Below are 22,064 nucleotides of genomic sequence, written 5' to 3'. Positions count from 1 at the left end.
TCTAGGTCAAAAGGTTTCACTTTCTTATAAATTGGTGTGATACTATGGATACGCTGCTCTCTCCATCAGCTAAAATTAATTTTGAGGTCATCACATTTATCCATACCTGATATTAAACATTTTCAAGGTAATCCAACCACTGGTAAATACCAGAAATGAGATATTATAAAATGAAGTATATACATCACAATTTGCTTAAAAAGCAATGCCACCCACTCTAAATAGTTATGAATTGCTCTCTAGCATACACTGCATTATGTAGTGATTTTTAAACCATGTTCCTCAGAGGCCTCTGCTGAGGTGCTTCAGAATAAGGAGGATGAACAGGCAGTGTTCCAGGCTCCATGCCCAGAATTCAATTAAAACAACTTTACTTTTATCTGTTTCATGTACTCGGGTTCTGTTGTTTGAACAAAGAGTTCTGCTACTAAAAATATTAAAAAATTGTTTAAGTCTGAAAGTAAAGTTTTAATGAGCACTGGAGTTAGCACTAACTGTGTGACCCTTAACAGCATGTGTCCACAGAGCAGAAAACTCTCCAAGAGTTACTCACAATTTCCGAATGAAGTCAAGTGTGTCTTTGTCTTTAGCAATCATGTCTGCTAAAATATGCTGTACTCCTGTTTCAATATCCTGGAGTGCCGAAAGCCCTTTAAGAGAAGGGTAAGAAGGAAAACAAAAGCAAGAACCAGAGATTGGTGTTTAAATCTATAATTAAATCACAATAAATTTATTCCAGTCAAAATAAAACCTTAAACTGACAAACTTAAGACAGAAAAGTATCACAGCAGTGACAAGCTTCCCTCAGCATTGAAAACAAGCCTCCAAAAACAGCAATACAGGGCCTTAACATACCATATAACCTAGGGGTAAAAAAATGCAAGTCTGGAGCCAGCTGCCTGGTCTAATCCTGGCTCCACCACCCACCAAACGTGTGCTGGGCAAGTTACTTGTCCTCTCTGTGCCTCAGATTCCTATAGAAATGGTAATAATAGTATCTACTTCATGAACTATTTACAAATATTAAGTGCTGTTATAGGAAATACATATTAATAGTCATATTCCAAGGTATACTACCTCATTCCAGTTATAAAAATTCTCCTTTACAAGGAATTTTATTAATATTCCAATTTTGTTTATGAGGCATTTATTCACATTTTCAATGACCTATTTGAAATAGGTCTCAAATCTCAAATAAGCACAAAACAAGAGTCATTACGTGGTTGTTCATCTTTACAGCTAAACTGTCTACTAATGGTATGTGAAGTTCTCTCCAAGTGCTTTCAGGTTGCTAATTTACAGCAGTGTCTTGTATATTATGGTCCCTGCAATATCAGCTTCTATACTAAGAAATCATTTGCAATGCCTTCCTTCATTTCTTTTGTCTTTATAGTTCTATTTCCATTAAAGCTTTTTCTTGCATTAAAGCTTCAATTACACAAGCACTGAGTATCATGTTTTTCTGAAGCACAGAATTAATGAGTAACAGGTGCAAAAAACAAAGAGCAGGACAGACTCACAGAATAATTAATAAAGAGGAAATGTCTTGTTGGGTTGCATTATGATAACTGATCTTAACTAATGATATAATTGCATTTATTTCAAGGAAATTTGGTAACTGAAATTAATAGGTATCCTGTTTACATTTTAAGAGAATTTCCCTACAAGGCAATTTTCAGGAACAATCTTTGATAGGTGGAAGACTGTATATATAAGAACTTTGAACAGCTATGGCACATAGTAAGCAGTCAGTAGATGTCTGTTCTTATGTTAGCTTTCTCGCTAGACCAGTCTTTTTCCTAGAAAACTACTCACTATGCACTTATTCCTGGAGTCCAAAAGTACCTCAGAGTATCATCACTAGAAGTTCAATGAGAGTACCAGGGTGAGAAGTCAGTAGTAAAGGGGAAAGCTACAATGAGAACAATTAATGAGAGAGAACAGAAAGAGGAGATTATAGACTTGGTGATTATAACAAAGAGCTTTTGAAAAGTTCACATCATTTGATGAAGATACAATTTGTAAACCTTATGTATTTAATGAACCTCATATAATTAAAATTATTCAAAAGCTCTAGAACAATAGATTGTATAGTCTAGGGACCCTAAAATAAAATCATACTACATACTTGCTAAAAATATAGATTCTAGACTGTGGTATTTTATTGTTTTACAGAGCATCCCAGATGATTCTGATAATCATTAAAGCTTAAAAAAAAAAACCACTGCTGGGGAGGTGCATTGTACTACCTCAGCGCCAGTGCTTAACAGCAGGTGGAAACATTCAGTCATTCCAAAAGCTCATCCAAATTACAAATCCCCATCTCAGTCCAACTAGGGAGAGAGAACTGGAAGAGAGTCTTGTATGTTTTGAAAAAGCACCCTGTCTCATCAGAGAGAATTGTTCATTGGGGCTTAATACAGCCAAGGATAACAAGAGTTCAAAAAGTTTAGCACCTCAGTAAAATCAGGAGAAAATAATGTCCAGAGAACCAGAAAATCATATCCCTTGCCTTGCAGTAAAAGCTTTACAGCTACAGGCTCTTCAAACCTCCACAATTAAAAAACTAGACACTTCTCCTCAGCTTATCTGCACTAACACCATCTCATCTTACTTACAAAGGGGCAATTAGCTACTCCTCCTTGTATAGGGATATTCTGGATCTTCTAGGATGTAGTCCATTTGTAGCACAGCCTATCTTTCTGATTCGGACCAAATTCTTGTTGGTCTGTGGTAATTAAAAGTGCCTCCTATGTGGGGGGAGGGGGGTGGACACTGAAATATCTGGTTTCTTAAATACTTCTTTGAGGAATGATGGGAATAAGGAAAATACTTATTTAGAAAAACAGTAAGGAACAGAGAGTGATCATGAGGATGTATGTAGCATAAAGAAAGAGACAGAAGGGAAAAACATTCCAAGCAAACTTTGAAAAGCAATTCAAAATTGTTTAGAATTGATTACAATACTGCATTTGTGATCAGAGTGAAAGAAAAAGGGAGAAAAGCAAACAGAAAGAGTTCTGGTATGTGTGCTAGATGGGTTCTGGTATGTGTAACTGTGCTAGGCCCTGACCTATCCCATCATCAGAAGTATCACCTAGTGCTCATCATCAGAGAGTACATGAGCATCACCCTGTAGGACAATTAAAAGATTTAAGGTTATCAAACATACTGAATAGGAACTCAGTATGTGTGTGAACTAAGGAAAACTTTGTACCAGAGGAGGTGAAGAGTAGAAGGAAAGGAAACAGACCAGAAGATAAAAATAAAACAAACCATAAATCACTGTGCATCTAACATTTTGAAAGCACCAACATTTGTAATAAAACATACCATCACTGGGCTCAGATAGTCTCCACTGTGGCTTACCTCAATGCTTGGTTATATAGTTGCAGCTAACATTAAAATATTAAAGTTGCAACCATTTGAAAATATAATGGCAAATCCACATTAAAAAATTAAACTTGAATTTTACTTATTTCAACCCATTTCTAAATTCAAACAATACAAATTTGCTTTTTCTTATGATTACTGCCCTTTTCAATACAGATATTAAGGTGTGCGTATTTGGGTATGAGCAGATATTCATGTTTTCACAGACACACATACTCAATTTTTCCAACTGCAAATCCGTATTTGCCCGATTACTTAAAAAAAACACAGGTTTCAGTACGCTGCTCCTCTACAGTTTGGTACATCCTGCAGATTTTGTTATCAGAGACTGCCCCCTACAGACAATCTCCCAGCCTAAAGAACAGAAGGTCAAAAAGAACTAGAATGAGAGTAGTGATCACCTGAGCATCAATCTCCCCATTCAATCCTATCAGAGCACTCCTTGATAAAAGCCACCACTCTTTCTTAAAAAGCTCTCACTTCAAGGCTCATTTTGACAATAAAACCAATACACCTTGACATGTATCATTTGTCACTTTTCTTGGGTTTTTCTTAGAAATATCTCTCCTTAGCCCTTTTCTCTTTCATCCTCTCCTATACATGTATACACACTGAGATAAGAAGATACACTTCAGAAAATGACAAGCATTTTTACTCATGGGGAGCAGACATGTGGGAGCAGGACTTTCTTTTACAATTCATGTCTGTCTGAGTTGTTGAAATCCTTTCTAAAGAGTAGATATGACTTTTTAACTGTAAAATTTTTATAAGTTTTTAGAAATAGGATAAAGGTTTTAAAAGAATACAGGAGTATCTGTATAATCTTGGATGCAAAGGGAATTCTTTAAAAAGAAAAAGAAAAAAAGCAGTAATCTTAAAAGATTAATAAAATTGAAAAATTAACTATGATAAAACTAAGACTCTATTTACTAAAAGGTAGCATAAAGAAAGTGAAAAGAGAAGTTACAAGTTGGGAGAAAAGATCTGTAACACATATAACTGAGAGAGAATATCTAAAACATACTCACAGATTAATAAGAAAAAAGAGAAACAACACAACAGAAAAATGAGCAAAAGACTAGAACAGGCAGTTTATCAAAAAAAGGAAAGCTAAATGGCTAAGAAAGAGATATACTGGTATTTGTTTTATTAGAATAATTTGCCCTTTATATGCTATACTATTCTTTTGTATTACTTAATGAAACCATTTTTTAACCTAAGTTTTCAAATTAAAAAAGAAACAGGAGGGACCTCTTTAAACAAGTAAGTACCTTTCACACTGGGTCTAATGTAAGAGAGCAGATTCAGCTCCCCTGGATTCTCCAGCAGTGTCCTGGCAGCTCCTTCTAATCCCAGTTGCTTTGCTCTCTGGGCTTTGGTGCCTTTGCTACCAGTTTTATATGGCGCTGACTAGGGTAAAAAGTCAGAAAACATAACAAATCAATCAATTTTAAAAAGCAAAAGTTAAAATTAGGACACAAAACGAGAGGCCATGCAAGAATGCTAAAGACATCCTCATTTCAACTCTTTCTTCTTCCTTCAGAGAGGAATTAATACTAACAGAATACAAGTTGTATAAAAAGTTATTCCTTATCAAATGCTTTATACTTTCCTACATGCTCACAGTTAGCTATTTGCTTCGATTCATTCCCTTTGACAAACTCAGTGCTTGGAATGCAAGGATTACAAGTTCTCAACTCAAGCAAGCTCCTCTAAAACATGTCCACGTACAATGCTTCTACTTCTGAGTACATATTCACTACTCAACCCACCTCCACCTGGCTTCTCTTTCCATACACCTTGCTGAAAGTGGTATCACAAAGATCCATAATGATCCCCTAATTACCAAATAAACATTTTTCAGTCCTTATTTTGCCAAAACTCCCTGCTATATTTAATTACTTAACCATTGATCATTACCCTCCTTCTATGACTCTGTCTCAATCCTATGGGTACCTTATCTCCTGACTCTCTTCATTACTTCTCTTATTATTCTTTTCATGTCTCCTTCTTAGGCTATCCCTTCCTTCGCCCATGCTTCAAAAGTTAGTGTTCCTCGATGGTCTACCCTGACCTACTTACCCTATGATCTTTCCTTGAGTGAAATCTTCCATTTTCACGGCTCCAAATACCAACTACATGCTGAAGACATTCACATCTGTGTCTCCAGTGTAACACTCTCCCTCAAGCTTCTCACTCCTGTTACCTACTCTTTTTCCTTACTCAACTGGGAATTCCATGAACACAAGGAAATAGTCATCTTTGTAAACCCAAGTGCCTAGCACAAAAAAAAAGGCTTAAAAGATGTTTACTGAATAAAGAATATTTTGTTGAATTAAATAATGATGGTGGCTGATGACTCTGTGGCTTTTTATTTCTAGCTATTCTTTAACTATAAAAAGACACAAATTATAATATATTCAGGTAGGTGTTACATTAAATAAAAAGGGTTCCTTACCACGTGTTCTAGTTCTTCAAAAGTCTTACAGTTCAGCAAAGCTTTTAGCAGGCACTCAGACATCTTCCCCTCCTTTTTAATTTTCTGGATTGTGCTATGAGCCTTCTTTGCAACAGCCCTGAAAGTAAAAATTTTTGTAATATTTAATAATATTGATATTATGGGCTTCCCTGTGGCTCAGCTGGTAAAGAATCTGCCCACAATGTGGGAAACCTGGGTTCGATATTATATTGATATATTATATTCTAACACTCAGATCTCATTTAAGTTTTACCAATTGTTCCTATGACGACTTTGATACTGAATTCAGCTAAGAATGAGTTTTATGTAATTGCTATGTGTCTACAATCTCCTTCAAGATGAACCAGTATTTTAGTCTCTCCTTGATTTTCAAAATCTTGATATTTTAGAATATAATATTATTAAAACTTCTCATCCTATTTTATTACTTGTTATTATTTATAATCTCTAATAATGGTATTGCTAAAATGACAGGCAGAAAGTTAGAGAGATGTTAATATAAATTAGTAAAAATGATTGATGGAGAAGAAAACTAAACCTACTTATGAAAAAAAACCCAAAGGCAGAAGATTGTAAGTTAAACAGGAAGAAATATGCAGTCCTTCAATCACACCTTTGTGTCTTTTACATGCCTGATAGACCAAGATTGCTTTCAGAGACTGAAGTCTACCAGGATCACTTTGACAAAAGGCCAAGGATCCACTGACTTGCATATAAGGGAGAGGCGAGGCATCTTCAGAGGAAGTTTACTGTCCATAACCATAATCATTTTTTAATTCACTTTTTTAACAGGGACTCTCAGTAAGAAATATATTTTACCCTGCAACCCAATATATACACATGTAATTTCATATTCATTAGGTTTGTGCGAAAGTAACTGGGGTTTTCAACCACGAATTTTAAATCATCATAACTAGGCTCAAACACATCTTTATTAATCAAAATAGGAACCATTACAATCAATACATTTTTAACAATGAGAAATAAGCTTGCTCTTTTGTGCAGCATAAAAATCTGTGCTTTGGGATTTGACAAACTCTCAAAAAGCATTTTCTGTCTCCTGCTGGTTGTGGAAGCATTTTCCCTGCAAAAGTTGTCGAGATGCTTAAAGAAGTGGTAGTCAGTTCATGAGAGGCCAGGTGAATATGCTAAATGAGGCAAAACTTCATAGCCAATTCATTCACCTTTCGAAGTGTTGGTTGTGCAACATGCAGTCGGCTGTTGCTGTAGAGAAGAATGGGGTCCTTTCTGTTGACCAAAGCCAGATGCAGGCATTGCAGTTTTCAGTGCATCTCATCGATTTGCTGAGCATACTTTACAGATGCAATGGTTTCACTCGGATTCAGAAAGCCGGAGCGGATGAAACACCACCAGACAGGGACCATGACCTTTTTTTGGTGCAAGTTTGGCTTTGGGAAGTGCTTTAGAGCTTCTTCTCAGTTCAACCACTGAGCTGGTGGTCACTGGTTGCTATGTAAAATCCACTTCTCATCACACGTCACAATCCGATCAAGAAATGGGCCATCGTTGTGCACAATAAGAGAAGACAACACTTCAAAACAATGATTTTTTTAAATTCTTGGTCAGCTCATGAGGTACCCATGTTATCAAGCTTTTTCACCTTTCCAATTTGCTTCAAATGCCAAATGACCATAGAATGGTCGACGTTGAGTTCCTCGGCAATTTCTCATGTAGTCTTAAGAGGATCAGCTTTGATGATCCTCTCAACTGGTCGTCATCAACTTCCAATGGCTGGTCACAATGCACCTCAGCTTCAAGGCTTTCACCTACTTTGCAAAAGTTCTTAAACTACCAATGCACTACACGCTCATTAACAGTTCCTGGGCCAAGTGCATTCTGATGTTGCGAGTTGTCTCCACTGCTTTATGACCCATTTTGGACTCAAATAAGAAAATCGCTCAAGTCTACTTTTTTGTCTAGCATCTTTTCTACAGTCCAAAATAAATATAAACAGTAATAAGTCATCAGCAAAAAAACATAAAGCGAGAAATGCACATTAAAAAGATGTATAACCATAACCACATTTATAAAGAATGTATTTCAATATCAAAGAGTAAATTTCAACAATGCAAAAACCAGTTACATTTGCAGCAACCTAATAATAAAGTTATATAAACATATGATAGTTTCATTAAACAATATTTACCTTTACTACAGAAACTGCACTCATATTTCCTATTCTCTATTTCATTTTTGTTAAAGTGGTAATGACCCACTAAATTAGTTTCACTACTGATTGATGAGTAACAGTTAACACATTGAAAACCATGCTCTAGTCATAGAAAAAAGCTTAAGAAACACAGATACCATACCTAATTACCAAAAAGAAATCTCTGTATGACATAAAAAGATTTTCTAAGTCACTACTAATCAATGCCACACTTACTTAGAGAAACAGTCCTCTACTAATATTTAATGTATTCCTTTATTAACAGATGCCCAGAAATTGAATTCTGTTGCAGCTGAAATGCTTTTTAGAGAAAAAGTAATCTGAATTTTGATGTAAAAAATTTTGTAGGTCAAGCAAAATCATCTATAGGCCACGTATACAGCTCCTATCTGTCCATCACTCAATAAAAAACTAATTGGTAGAATACTTTTAATTTTTTTAAGAAAACTATTCCTGCTTGTTTGTGACACTTTCCCCAATTTCACACCCCCTAATCCTTAAACTTTCTTCATTACTTTGCCTTCAGCCAAACAGAGAGCTTACTTCAGAATTTGTAAACTGCTGGACTTCTAGACGTGGCCTATAGATGATTTTGCTTGACCTACAAAATTTTTTACATCAAAATTCAGATTACTAGTTTTTCAAAAATGGGAAGATCCAGCAATTTGAGTAGAGAAGACTGCATACTATGATCTGCTGGAGATAAGCAGTGGTTGGCCCTCTTAAACAGAACCTGTCATCTCCGATTTGCAGCCCTTTGTGCTTAATTATATTAGACTAGCCCTGGAAGATCTGACTCAGAAACCACTTGATTAAACTGTCATTTATATTTCTGGGTTGGCTAATTGATTCTGTTTCTCAATGAACTATAACTTCCCACATATTAACATTTGAATCCTCCTGGTACCAAAAGAAATTCCACAAAAGGGATAGAAATGTTAGTGAGATGCAAGTCTCTTCAAAATTATTAGGCTTGTTCTACTAATAAAAATAATCCTTAGAACTTTTAGCATGGCTTGATGGTAGGATTATATCCAATTTAAATCAGATCCTTGTTAGAGAACACAGGTATCAACAACACAGCACCTGGCATGTAGGATACATGTAGTAAATAAATGAATGGGGAAGAGTGTTTAAATAAACTCGACTGAATAATATAGTCAGATACTTATAGTCTCTGGTATGCTTATTTCTGAGTTCTTACAATAAGTCCAGAGGAATAATATTTTTAAAGGGTGTTTTCCATTCTATAATCATAAACAAGTTACAATCCACTACCATTAAATTACTATAAAAGAATACTTTTATATCACTTTTAAATTCTTTTAAATTACTTTTAAAAGAATAGAAAAGGGAAATATACATTTTTCCTAGCAAACTTGATACTGTCAAAGAACTCTCCATTTAGTAAGTTATTAAGAGGACAGTTTTACAAAAGCTATTGAAGATTTAGATGAAACTGTATTTTCCTGAGTTTCCTGCTGGTAATTCTCATTTTGCCATTATGCAAAATCACTTCGGTGAGAGAAGATGACATTCAAACTCACATTAATAATGCAAACCACCTTCTGCAGATTCCTGCCCAAGCTATGCAGGAACACACGAGCAGCGGGGCTCTGAGTGCCTCAATAAGGAACAGGAAGCTGGCTTCCTCTCTTGGTGGGGGACTGACTATACTCAGATCACAATAACTCAAGAAAACAAAATATTGGAACTGTTAAGACATGCTATCATTCTCTTTCTCACTGTTTCCCCTCATTGGCTCACATACCCTCTTTCCCCTTACACAAAGCTCATCCCTTCCCAGGTTTCTTACCGTAGCTCCTCTAGAGTTTGTTGAACTTCTCTCAAGGAATCAGCATCAAGATTATTAATAAGCTCTTTTCGATAACGTATAATGAAGGGAATTGTGTTATCATCATTAAAGAGACGAATAATATTGGCACAAACCCAAAGCTCAACATCAGTTCTCTCAGATAAAACCTGCAAATTAAGCACATCTAGTGATTTAAAACCCTGAAAATTACACATCTGTATTATAACATATGGTTTAAAATAGAATATGAAATGTTTTCCAGTCACTTAGAAAGTAACTGCTGTGGTTTTAAAAAAAGAAAATTGCATGAAATATAGAATATATATTGATAATCACATAATAGACATTTCACTAATTCAATAAAACCCAATAAAAACCACTTTGTATCATCCAGATTCTACAGGGCTCAATGAGGTATGCATTTTTAACCTTTCAGATTGGCATCAAAGATTAAAAAGTTGGTAACTCGTTGTGTTGGCATAAATGATGGGAAAAGGCACTTTCAATTATTGCTAATGAGAAAGTATAATGCTATAACCTCTGGAGGAAGAACAATCGGCAGTATTTATCAAAATTTATAATGAATAAACTCTATGATCCAGCAATTACACTCCTGGGAATTTTGTTCTGACATATTCATACTTCTGGAAAATGATACTTATTTACAGTGATATTTTTTGAAGAACTTTTTCTAGAATGGTAGAAGTCAGCAAAAACCAGTCTACAGTGGGGAACTGGTGAATAAATTATACACCCTTGGAGAAGAACACCATGTAACTTACTCTTGTATGAACTGATATGGAATGAATTACAAGAACTTGGAACACAGCTTATTTGGGGGAAAGGTAATTGGTTGACTTAGAGCTAGGGCAGGAAGATCCTTCTGTGTCTTTGGCATTTTCTATGATTCCCATTTACCACATATTCAAAATAATTATTTTTTTAAAAGTCTATAGGTCTCAGCAAAAGGTACATGTAAGCAGAAAAGTTCAGAGAAGTCAGCCTGGAGAACAGAAAAAATAAAATGCAATTTCAGTCACTGTTCTCAAAACCTAAGCAGATTGTTAAAATAAAGCATGAAAGGCATAAGTTTTACTATTATTTCAATCCTACTGCTCGAGATATGCCAAAAATTAAAGAAAAATTCAAAACTTATTAAAGAATTGTCATTATCAACTGGCCGACAAAATCAAGGCAATATATAAAACAGACTACATTTCGAAACAACAGATGAAATAAATGGCTGAACTCCAGAGACTATCGAGGATACTTTCATTCCTCTGTGTACCTGAAATCCTTAGGCCTACATCTTATGCATTCTGATGAATTAATACCATCTCTCTGGTGAGAAAGTCAGCTTCATATCTCCAGCCCTTGCTCTCTTTTGCATGAGCTCTGGACTCATTTTAAGTAAGTTACCTGATGTATTCTCTTGAAAACCTATTAGGCACCTCAAACTGCATTCACAAAAGTATTACTCTTCATTTCTTCCCCACAGCCCAGATTGTCTTTTACTGTTCTCCTTCCAGGCTTCCTAGGTAGCACAGTGCTAAATAATCCACCTGCCAATGCAGATGCAAGAGACATGGGTTTGATCCCTGGGTCGGAAAGATCCCCTGGAGTAGGAAATGACAACCTGCTCCAGTATTCTTGCCTGGAAAATTCCATGGACAGAGAAGCCTGGCGGGCTACAGTCCATGGAGTCGCAAAGAGCTGGGCACGACTGAGTAGCTGAGCACAGCACACACTCTCCTTGTACCCACTCCAACCCCATCGATGCCAATCTCCACAAAACAGTAAAAGTTACCTTTCCAAAATACATGATGGATCATGTTACCTGATTAGTCAAAACCTTTCAGTGATTCCCATAGCACTGAAGATTCCAAAGTCCCTACCATAACCCAAAAAAATACTGGCCTCCTCTCCAGCCTCATCTTACCCAGTCTTCCCCTCATTAGAAGCCAGCCCCAGTGGGCTGCTCCTAGACCAATGTTCAGTTCTTGGAACAAGCCCAGCTATTTTCCTCTTCAGAGGCCTTCATGTGGCTGCTCCATCATTCGGAAATGCTCCTTTTGCTTGATATCATCCCTGACCCCTACAAAGTCAGATATATCAGTATTCTCTCTTTGATCCTTGTACCTTGTCTCCTATTCCAGCTCATATCACTGTATACCACAGAAGCTTTCCGGGATGCTGTGGTTATCTCCCTCAGCACCACCTCCCCATCACGTAGCGGCTTTGTGACCTTAGCACACTTGACCTCAGCTCCACCCGCACAGCACTGTGCTCATCAGCCAGCTGGTTTAGAGTCACACCGGCCAGAGTGTAGCCAGAGATGAGTCTAGTCCACATGCAGCTCAAGATCTGGCCTAGAATGCTGGACCTATATACGTGTCTTCCTCTGGAAAAACACAGTTTGTACCAGTACAATACTGAAGCTGGCTGGTAATGCTAGGAGAATCATGGACAGACTGTTGCAGTGAACTCACTGAACTTTCAATGTGTCTTCTTCATTGCTTAAGCTAGTTTGAGATGTGTTTTCTCTCACTGCAACGAAAAGCATTCTAACAATGTCCTCAGTATCGCTGTGTACTCCCTATCTAGTTCATCTAATGTTATCAAGGAAGCAAACTGAACTTCTAAAATGTCTGTTCTTTCCCTTCAAGCTCCCTTTCTGCTATTATCTTCTTTTATCCAAACCACAGAGCAGTTTTTTCGTTCTCTATATGTCTTCCACCCAACCTCCCTGCACTACTACTGATTATGTTTCTAAAATACATATATAAGTCCCTTAATTTTCTCCTCTTTTTTTTCTTTTGAACATAAGCTCCACTGACTTTTATCTAACTACTAGTAAAAGTCAAATCACTGTAGCATAGCTTTAAAATTCCTTCCCAAGCTTGGTCCCAAATTTCAGGAATAAACAATCTAGAAGGGAAGATAAAATGTTAATGTACATAAGTACAAATAAAACAGAATACACCAGGAAATAAGTGGTGTAATGTTTTCAGAGAAGAAACAGATGTCTCTGGTGTAATCAATGCTATAGGGGTAGCATTTCAGTTTGCCCTCGAAAGGCCAAGTTCTGAAATACAGACATAAGCCATGAATATGACAAAAACAATCATTACTTTGGAACTGGGGGATTGTTAGGATCCATGGGTTCTCACTAACCTAAACTAGCCAGACCCGCATCTGGATAGTACTAGGTCCTAACAAATCCAGAAGTGTCATGTGTATTAAGGGAGCATATGTCGCTGCTTATGCAAATCTGCTTCTTGAAATTAAGGAGAACAAAACTTAATATAAGCAGTCACAACTTTGGGGCTTCCAAATCATCCAATTTCTTCTGTCTTAATTTAGTCATTTATTTTAGCTCATATTATAAGCCAATAACCATACCAATTCAGTAATAAAATGTAAAAAAACAAGTCCCTCTTGCCAAGAAACTTCTAAACAAGAAGACAGACAGACAAGCAGACAGTTAAACTACAAAGTGATGTGTACTCTGACAGAAACATACAGACTGTTTGAGAGCATGTGGAAGGAAGAAGCATCTACCTCTGCAGAAATGGAAAAGCAACAAAGGAATGAATGTATCTCCAGGCCGCCAAACTGGGGCAGGAATTCTAGGGACCAAGAATAGCATATCAAAGGCACTGATGAGAAACCACCACACATTTTTTAATTTCTATCCTCAGTAATGCTACAATGTTCAAGGGGTACTGAGATGAGTGAGACATGGAAAAGTAGAAGGGGCTAAATGGTGAATTCAAACAAGTGTGAACTTTATCCTATATTCAATATCAAACCATCCAGTTCAGTTCAGTTCACTCAGTCGTATCCGACTCTTTGCGACCCCATGAACCACAGCACGGCAGGCCTCCCTGTCCGTCGCCAACTTCTGGAGTTTACTCAAACTCATGTCCATTGAGTCGGTGATGTCACCCAACCATCTCATCCTCTGTCGTCCCCTTCTCCTCCTGCCTGACTGATCAATTTCAGCTATTGAGTCAACCCTCCTGGAAATTCCCTTGACATTCTGTAAGTCACTGAGATCTGGGGACCAGAGGCAGTGTTCCGCATGAGCTTTCTAAACCAGCAGCATAAACATCATCAGGAAACTCTGTTAGAAGTGCAAATTCTTGAGCCTCATCCCAGATCAGATGAATCAGAATCTCTGAGGTAGGGCCCAGCAATCTGTGTCTTAGAAAAATGAAGCAAACAACAAATGAGTAAGAGTTAAAAGTAAAGGTAAAATTTTCAGACTGGTTGGGGTAAGGCAGGGAACTATGATAGTTTTTATTTTTAAACTGTTAACACCTTTTACTTAATTTTTATAGTTAACTAGTGGATAGGAATGAGAGTAAAGGAAAAAGGAAAAAAGGAAAGCAGTCTCAATATTTTTTTAAGACTTAAGTAGAGAGGCACTTTTGGTGACTACCATTTTAAGCTAACACCTGTATAGGTGTTATGTTCTACAAACTTTTACATATTCAATATTAACTCATTTAAACTATGTGAGATAAATATGATTACTATTCCCATTTATATCACCAAGTCAACAGACATGAGTTTGAGCAAGCTCCAGAAGCTGGTGGACAAGGAAGCCTGGCGTGCTGCAGTCCATGGGGTCGCAAAGAGTCAAGACACAACTGGGCAACTGAACTGAACTGATTCCCATTTTACAGACATAAAAACTGATGTTCAAAGAAGTCCAAGTAAATGGCCAAAAGTCCCACATGCTATTTTACCTCAAAAATTTGATTTGTGGGCAAAGCAAGATGCTATTCTTCAGGCAAAAGTACAGATTCATCACGTTGTCTCACTTCTCCTGAATCCCACTGCAGAGGAGCCGTGGTGCTGTCATACTGCCCTCTGGTGTCCAAAACCCCGAACAAGACGGCCTTCTCTCCAAGGGGCCTGAGAAGTTACTCCTCCAGGGCTATATTCCCAGCTTCTCAGTTAAGAAAAGAAAACCTCTGGGTATCAACAACTAAACTATTGCTTTAATAATCCAGGCAGCATCTGCAGTTTAAAAGAACTTATATCTAAATTAAACAACACTTAATGACTAGCACTGAGAGAAAGAATTTTTTATTCTTTCAAAAATCAAACCAGCAACTGGACACCTCCCTTCTGAAATGCTATTACTGCTGTTCTCTTCACCCTAACCTATTCACTTTATTACATCACTTATCTTGCCACACAAATAAGTTCCCTAAAGACTGCAAAAGGAAAAATTATGTATGATGTTAGAAGTCAGAAGAGTGGTTTTAGGAAAGTGGACACCGGATTGAGAAGGGGTATAAAGAGATTCTAGGCTGCTGGTAATGTTCTGTTTCTTGATCTGGAAGCTTGTTACATGGTTCCATTTTTGAACACTCATGAGGTGTATACTTTAGTACAATTTTCTCCATATATATTTCAGAAAGTTTGTTTTAAGGCCCATAATAAATACCTCCAGCTAAATTATAAAAAAGCAAGGGTCTATCCAATTGTTTTTACTTAATTCCTCCTAACGAGTGACACATGCTTAAGTGTAAAAGTGCTGTGAGAAAGTTACCTAGACAGTCGTCTCCTTCCTGTCCCACTTCTTTCCCCTATTCTGTCACCCTGTGGTCTTCTTCACCTACATATTTCCACATCATCTCTTGCAGAATGGGGAAAATGACTAATAAACAGGTTTTGCTCACTCTTCTTCCCTAATTTAGCAAACATTACTAATATATTGCATATGGCTCCTCTACTCCCACCTCCCTCAAAATAGACTACATAATAGCAATCACCACTTAAGAGCATTTAATTTTCTCAAAAACTGCTTGTAGCTAGTCATGTCTTCAAATTCTTATAAAGGTTATGGCATTCACAATATATTTGCTTAATGATGTAATATACTTTAACAAGAACTAGTTTCTTAAGGCAACCACACATTTGCAGTTTGCAGAAAAGCGATGAAGTAAGTTGTTTCTCCCAGAGGAGTCTGGTGATACCAGAACCTGATTAGGAAATAGATACAAAGTGTATTTCTAGGTAAAGTCCCTCCCCAAACAAGATAGTGATGCTCCTGAAAAAGCTATGGAACTTTAGAGTTGACTGAACTGAACTGAACTGAAGAGTTGGAAAAAAAAAAAAAAAACCACCTTGAAAGGAAAAAGTTAAGAGGATCAAGATGTCATGATGAGCAGGGTCCATGGTCCTTAAAATGAAGGAAATATAAATAACATTTCTCTCATGTTCAAGACTGAATAATTCCTATACAGTTAATTTCCATCAACCATTCCTTACTAATGAGGTACTTGTCAGAACTTCCCCAAAGAACTTGGGCATACATTTCATTTTGTGGCAGTTAATATGTATACCACAAGCATTTCATTGAGTCTCACTCAAATGTTCAAAGCCTTCCCGATTGTCTTGCTGATTGACTTGACATTACTAATTCTCACTCTGCTCAGCCCGTTTCCCTTTAACACCTGCCACTATTTTCAACCATGTTTGGCAGATAAAATGATTCTCTCTCCTGCTTATGGAAAATAGTATAGGACAGGAAGTCCACACATATGACAAGATTTAAAAGTGATTCAAGGTTAGACAAGGATGACTGTACTGGTTATCTTTTAAAAACCCAAACAAGTTAAGTCACACCTAAAGTTCCCCAGGCAATTTTCCTAAACCCATCTAGAAAATGCTGAGCTTACTAGTGGTCCTCAGGATGCTCAGCGAAGGTCGCAGCTGAGGCAACCACTTCTCCCAACTCACATGCAAAGGAGTGGCATATTCTGAGAACAGGCGTGTTTGAGCTGCCAAAAATCACTATTAATATAAGGAGAAAAAATGTTTAGAATTGAAAGGAAAGACAAGCACATTCATACCACTCAGATAATATGGTCAAAGGCCATAAAATAGTTCTAGACCTGAAAGCCGGCTTCCAGTTGATAGTCAAACATCACATGGACATTCCTGCTACAGATATACAGATGAAACTTTTACCCCTGGCTGCTCTTCTTCCACCACTCACCCTTTGGCAGTTGGGGACCTGTTCTCACTGTACACTTTTCCCTCCTCACTAGCTAAAACTAATGGTAAATGAATTGTGGGGCTGTCATCTCCCACCTTTCGTAAAGAAGCAGGGAAATCTGATCTACCAAGAGAAAACAACAACTCAAACAGACAGGGGGTGAAAATGGGTGATCATGAAATCTCTGAAATAGAGAAAATCAAGAAAATGGCTTCTTCAAGTCCTCAGTTTTCCAATTTCTGGTTCAAGGCCTTAGGAGACTTGATCACACTTTGTCCCTTGCATTCTTCGAAAGGCCCCTGCATCCTCTTTTCTGCTTAAGCTCATTAGAAGCAGGATTCTATTACTTGTAAACAACCGTCATAAGTAGGGTTATTTTCATTTCTTTTACACAGATTATGAGATATGGGTGTGAAGCAGAGTTTCATAGAATAACTAACCCTTGACTTCATTTTGCAAAACTTATTTCCATAGTTCAAGAGACTTCCTGCGCTTTGAAACCTTCCCCCTCCTTCCTACTCAGGGTCAACCAGTAGAGGTAGATCTATGTCAACAGCAGAGATAGGCTGAAAAGTTAAGGAGAAGAGAAGGGAAGTGGGACTCACCCACCTGCCCCTGTAGGTCTGGGCTGGAACCAAGGGATCTGCATGTTAAGAAAGCCTTCAGGGTAAACCTGATGGAGGCTGTTTTAAATGTCTTTTTAAAACATTTCCTTGTAGGCCTAAGTGAAAAAAAGAAAAAGAAGGCATAGAAAGGAGCCTAATTATGCCGTTTCTCAATTTTGGACTGTTCAGGAATGAGACGAAAGCTATAAGGCAACATTCTACTCCTCAATGAGTCACAGAGAAGAAAAATCATAATTAAACGTTACTGGCAATGTTCAACTAGTAGGTAATAGAAAAGGCAGCATGGGTAAAAAGGAGTTCCTCTGAAGAGAAGGTAACACACAGACGATTCCAGACTGAGAAGTGGTATTTCCCAGCAGAGGCACTGGGCTCCAGAGCAGCATTTCCCACCAGAGGAAGGAGCACTTGTCAGAATCACCATGGGTCAGACAATAAGGAGGGAGGTGATCCCTATCCACCCTGAGGGGTACTGCTATGATTAAGTCTGAAATGTTCACAGAGTGTGTGGGGGTGGACAAAACATTGAGAATCACTGTTTAATGAGTCACTCCTCAGGTCTTCTCTACCATCCTCAAAGCTAGTCAAAGAAACAAAGAAATATGATCTCTCCTGTAGTAAGAAATATAATTATGGGAGCCCAAGTTGGAATTCGGATGGAAATTTCCTTTAAGAAGTTACTAGGCCTGGTTCATAGTGTATTACAACATTACACTAAGAGTTAAGTAGACGTACTAACAGTCAATGACTTAATCACCTGCACTGCTTTTATGGGGAATTACAGTCCAAGTACAAAGCAAAAACTTACCAAGGAACTTAGGAGGGCCCAATCTGTTGAGGTGATCTGTCTATAGAATACATGTTCACTAGAACACCATGGAAAGAAATCTACTTTCCTGAGGTCACAGCTTTTAACTGAAGAATTAATGACAATAAGCTATAATACCAAACAACGTACCCAAGAGCCAAAGCCTACAGGAACCACTGGCAAAAGTGACAAGGGAACTCCCAGACCTTCCCTCACCCCATCCCAGTCAAAAAGAATCAAACTGAAGTGACAGAATAAGGCTGTGCATACCTGTACTATGTCCCAGTTCATTTCCACATCCTCAATATTACTGGTATTTGCTGGAAACCTGACAGGCTGCCCCTGAGGACACGTTTCCGTCTTCACTTTCTTCAAAGGGGACTGACCACATGTAAAGTCGTCTTTGTTCTCCTCTTCCTTGCACCCACCTTCCCACATGGCGCTAGTGGACGGCATCTCTATGCTATTATTGCTGCTCTCTAAGCTGCTGGCTTTGTTGGCTTCTTCACCAGTTTTCAGCTTTTTAGTCCTCCGAGCTGAAGGTGACTGAGCTGAATTTTTCCGTTTTGTCTTTGCTGTTTTCAGAGTCTGCCCAGTCTCCAATTTGTTTTTGTCTTCTAAATTAACATCAGCAATAGCGATAGAGTTATTCTAGCAAACCACAAAGAGAAAGAGAACACACGAGAATTAAAAGATTAAAAAAACCAATGGCCCTGGAATATTATTTAGCAATGAAAAGGCACAAATTATTCACATACACAGTAATTTGAAAGAATCTCAAGGAAATTGTTGGGTGGAGAGAAAAAGACTATCTCAAAAAGTTACATACTGTACAGCTGTATTTATATAATATTCCTGGAAAAACTAATGGTTACTTGGGGGGGTCAGAGGTGGGGGTGGAAGTTGGGAGGGAGGTGGGTGTAGCTATGATCCTTGTGGTGATGGAATTGTTCTGTGTGGTGGATACAGAGACCTAAACATAGGGTAATACTGCATAGAACTAAACACACATATACACATAATGCATACAAATGAATACAAATAAAACTGGAGAAATCTAAGTGAGATCACTGGGATTTTATCAATGTCAATATCTTGGTTGTGATATTTAACTATAGTTTTTCAAGATGTTACCATAGGGGGAAATTGGATAAAGGGTACATAATATCTTTCTGTATTATTTTTTACAACTGCATGTGAAATTACAATTATCTAGAAATAAAAGGTTTAATTTTTTTTAATGAGTAAAGGAAAGGTATACACCTGGCAGAAAAAAACAAGATTTAAAATCTGCAATAAAAAGTCAACCCTTTATGAGAGAAGAGCAACACAGGCTCACAAAGTTCAACAGGCTACACCTGCCACCCGCTTTGCTGAAAGAAAACATGGCAGGACAGCAGGGTAGTATCAGGCATTTTTTTTTTCATAGGAGTCTGCAGTGAGGTACACACAGCTGTCCAGGGGTTATTCTCTGGACCACCCACCTGCCGGGAGACAGCTCAGGAATGAAGCAATGACATCCAGCACTTGTTTTGACACTAGAGTGGGAAATAAAATACAGACCCTGCCCAATGGAATTTTCAATTTCACAAGCTAGCCTGTTTTCAGTTACCTGAGTGAACCAGATGGCACAAACTCGAACAAAAGAACTGCTCCCGAATTAAATGTCAGTAAATATTCACTTTCCTCTCCTAGCAGATATTTTTTCCCAGAATCACTGACTACTGAAAATACTAGAAACTACAAACCATGCCCTCATCCTAACACCCACCCATCACCACCTAACCTGGAAATTATATTCATTCAATAGCCCTCTCAGTATTGCATTTGTAACTGGAACAAAATGGGTAAGAACAGAGGTACAAAAATAGAATTTCCCCCAAAGTCCATAAGAGCTGATAATAACCTGATCAAATTAACTGACATAGCTAAAGAAGGAATATGTCAATCATACGAGAGTTCTCAGCCCCAGAGGAACAGAAAAAGGAAATCTGTAAAAAGCAAGTATGATCAGCATTCTAAGTAATGCACAAAGAAGAGAAAAAGTCAGAAAACAGATTTTGATTAATTTGGTCCCAATAGTAAGAATGGCGTCTTGTGAGATGGATACATCAGACTACCTTAGATTTATGCAGTTAAAACATCCAGTTCTTAGTGTGACTAGCTGAGTACCTTGACCACATTAGGTATTCAATAAACCCAAAAAATTTATCTAATTCTCCTAATCTGAGCCCATGCTCATTAAGTAAATTTCTGATTATTATTTAATTCTCTACTTACTTCAACCTGTCCTATGAGACAGTGCTAGTCACAGGAATTTAACTCCTTGTGATGGTTATATCAAAACTATGCATTATTAAACCAGCACTCTGGTCTTATACAGGCTTCCTTGATAGCTCAGTTGGTAAAGAAGCCACCTGTAATGAAGAAGACCCCAGTCTGATTCCTGGATTGGGAAGATCTGCTGGAGAAGGGAAAGGCTACCCACTCCAGTGTTCTGGCCTGGAGAATTCCACGGACTGTATAGTCAATGGGGTCACAAAGAGTCGGACACGACTGAGGGACTTTCACTGGTCTTGTACACTCTTACGAGCACGGCTGGTATAAAAACATCCGAGATAGAATGGTTCCTGAGATGCTGAAAAAATTCATGTTCCTGACTTAGAAACCCAGTTCTATGACTTACTATCTGTGGTCCATGAGCAAGTCACTTAACATCTCTTTCCTTGGCTTTCTCGTCTATAAAACCAAGATAATTACAGCACCTGATTCAACAGGTTGTGAAGATTAAGCAAAATCATACAAGTGGAGTGTTGAGCATATTGCCTAGCTAATGATAAGTAATCAAATATCTGCTGATACCACCATCATTATCATGGCTACTACACCCAGACCAATTCCCAGGAGAGAGAAAAGGAAGTAGCTGAAGAAATAAAGAAAAAGGAAAATGACTTAAAGCTGGGGAGTTCAAAATAAGAGAAAAACCAACAATCATAAATCAGATACTTAACATTATCTTCAAGTACTAGAATCTTCAAGTAAATTTTATCTAATGTTTATCAGTGTTGCTCACAGACACGAGACCCTTTCAAGAGATCTGCAGGTTTACAACTATTTTCATAATAATGTCAAGGCACAGTCAGGATGGCTGCTATCCAAAAGTCTACAAGCAATAAATGCTGGAGAGGGTGTGGAGAAAAGGCAACCCTCTTAAACTGTTGGTGGGAATGCAAACTAGTACAGCCACTATGGAGAACAGTGTGGAGATTCCTTAAAAAACTGGAAATAGAACTGCCATGTGACCCAGCAATCCCACTCCTGGGCATACACACCAAGGAAACCAGATTTGAAAGAGACATGCGCACCCCGATGTTCATCACAGCACTGTTTATAATAGCCAGGACATGGAAGCAACCTAGATGCCCACCAGCAGACGAATGGATAAGAAAGCTGTGGTACATGTACACCATGGAATATTACTCAGCCATTAAAAAGAATACATTTGAATCAGTTCTAATGAGATGGATGAAACCGGAGCCCATTATACAGAGTGAAGTAAGTCAGAAAGATAAAAACCCATACAGTATACTAACGCATATATATGGAATTTAAAAAGATGGTAACGATAACCCTATATGCAAAACAGAAAAAGAGACACAGATGGACAGAACAGACTTTTAGACTCTGTGGGAGAAGGCGAGGGTGGGATGTTTAGAGAGAACAGCATCGAAACATG

The 22,064-nt window shown here is 37.7% G+C and overlaps 1 protein-coding gene across 3 annotated transcripts in view; it reads right to left on the bottom strand.

Moving 5' to 3' along the window:
- Window positions 1-22,064, bottom strand: part of SRBD1 (S1 RNA binding domain 1) — a 228,280-nt gene that overhangs the window by 192,384 nt on the left and 13,832 nt on the right. For all 3 annotated transcript variants that reach the window (XM_043918107.1, XM_043918108.1, XM_043918109.1), the window contains exons 4-8: window positions 18,599-18,979; window positions 9,880-10,046; window positions 5,852-5,969; window positions 4,665-4,803; window positions 554-650 (exon numbers count right to left, since the gene is read on the bottom strand). In XM_043918107.1, coding sequence (XP_043774042.1) covers window positions 554-650; window positions 4,665-4,803; window positions 5,852-5,969; window positions 9,880-10,046; window positions 18,599-18,979 — 902 coding nt within the window. The remainder of the gene's footprint in view (window positions 1-553; window positions 651-4,664; window positions 4,804-5,851; window positions 5,970-9,879; window positions 10,047-18,598; window positions 18,980-22,064) is intronic.

Source organism: Cervus elaphus, chromosome 11, assembly GCF_910594005.1.
Source record: "Cervus elaphus chromosome 11, mCerEla1.1, whole genome shotgun sequence".
Lineage (NCBI taxonomy): Eukaryota > Metazoa > Chordata > Mammalia > Artiodactyla > Cervidae > Cervus > Cervus elaphus.
The sequence above is the reverse complement of the archived record's forward strand: the minus strand, read 5'-3'. Positions and strand labels throughout refer to the sequence as shown.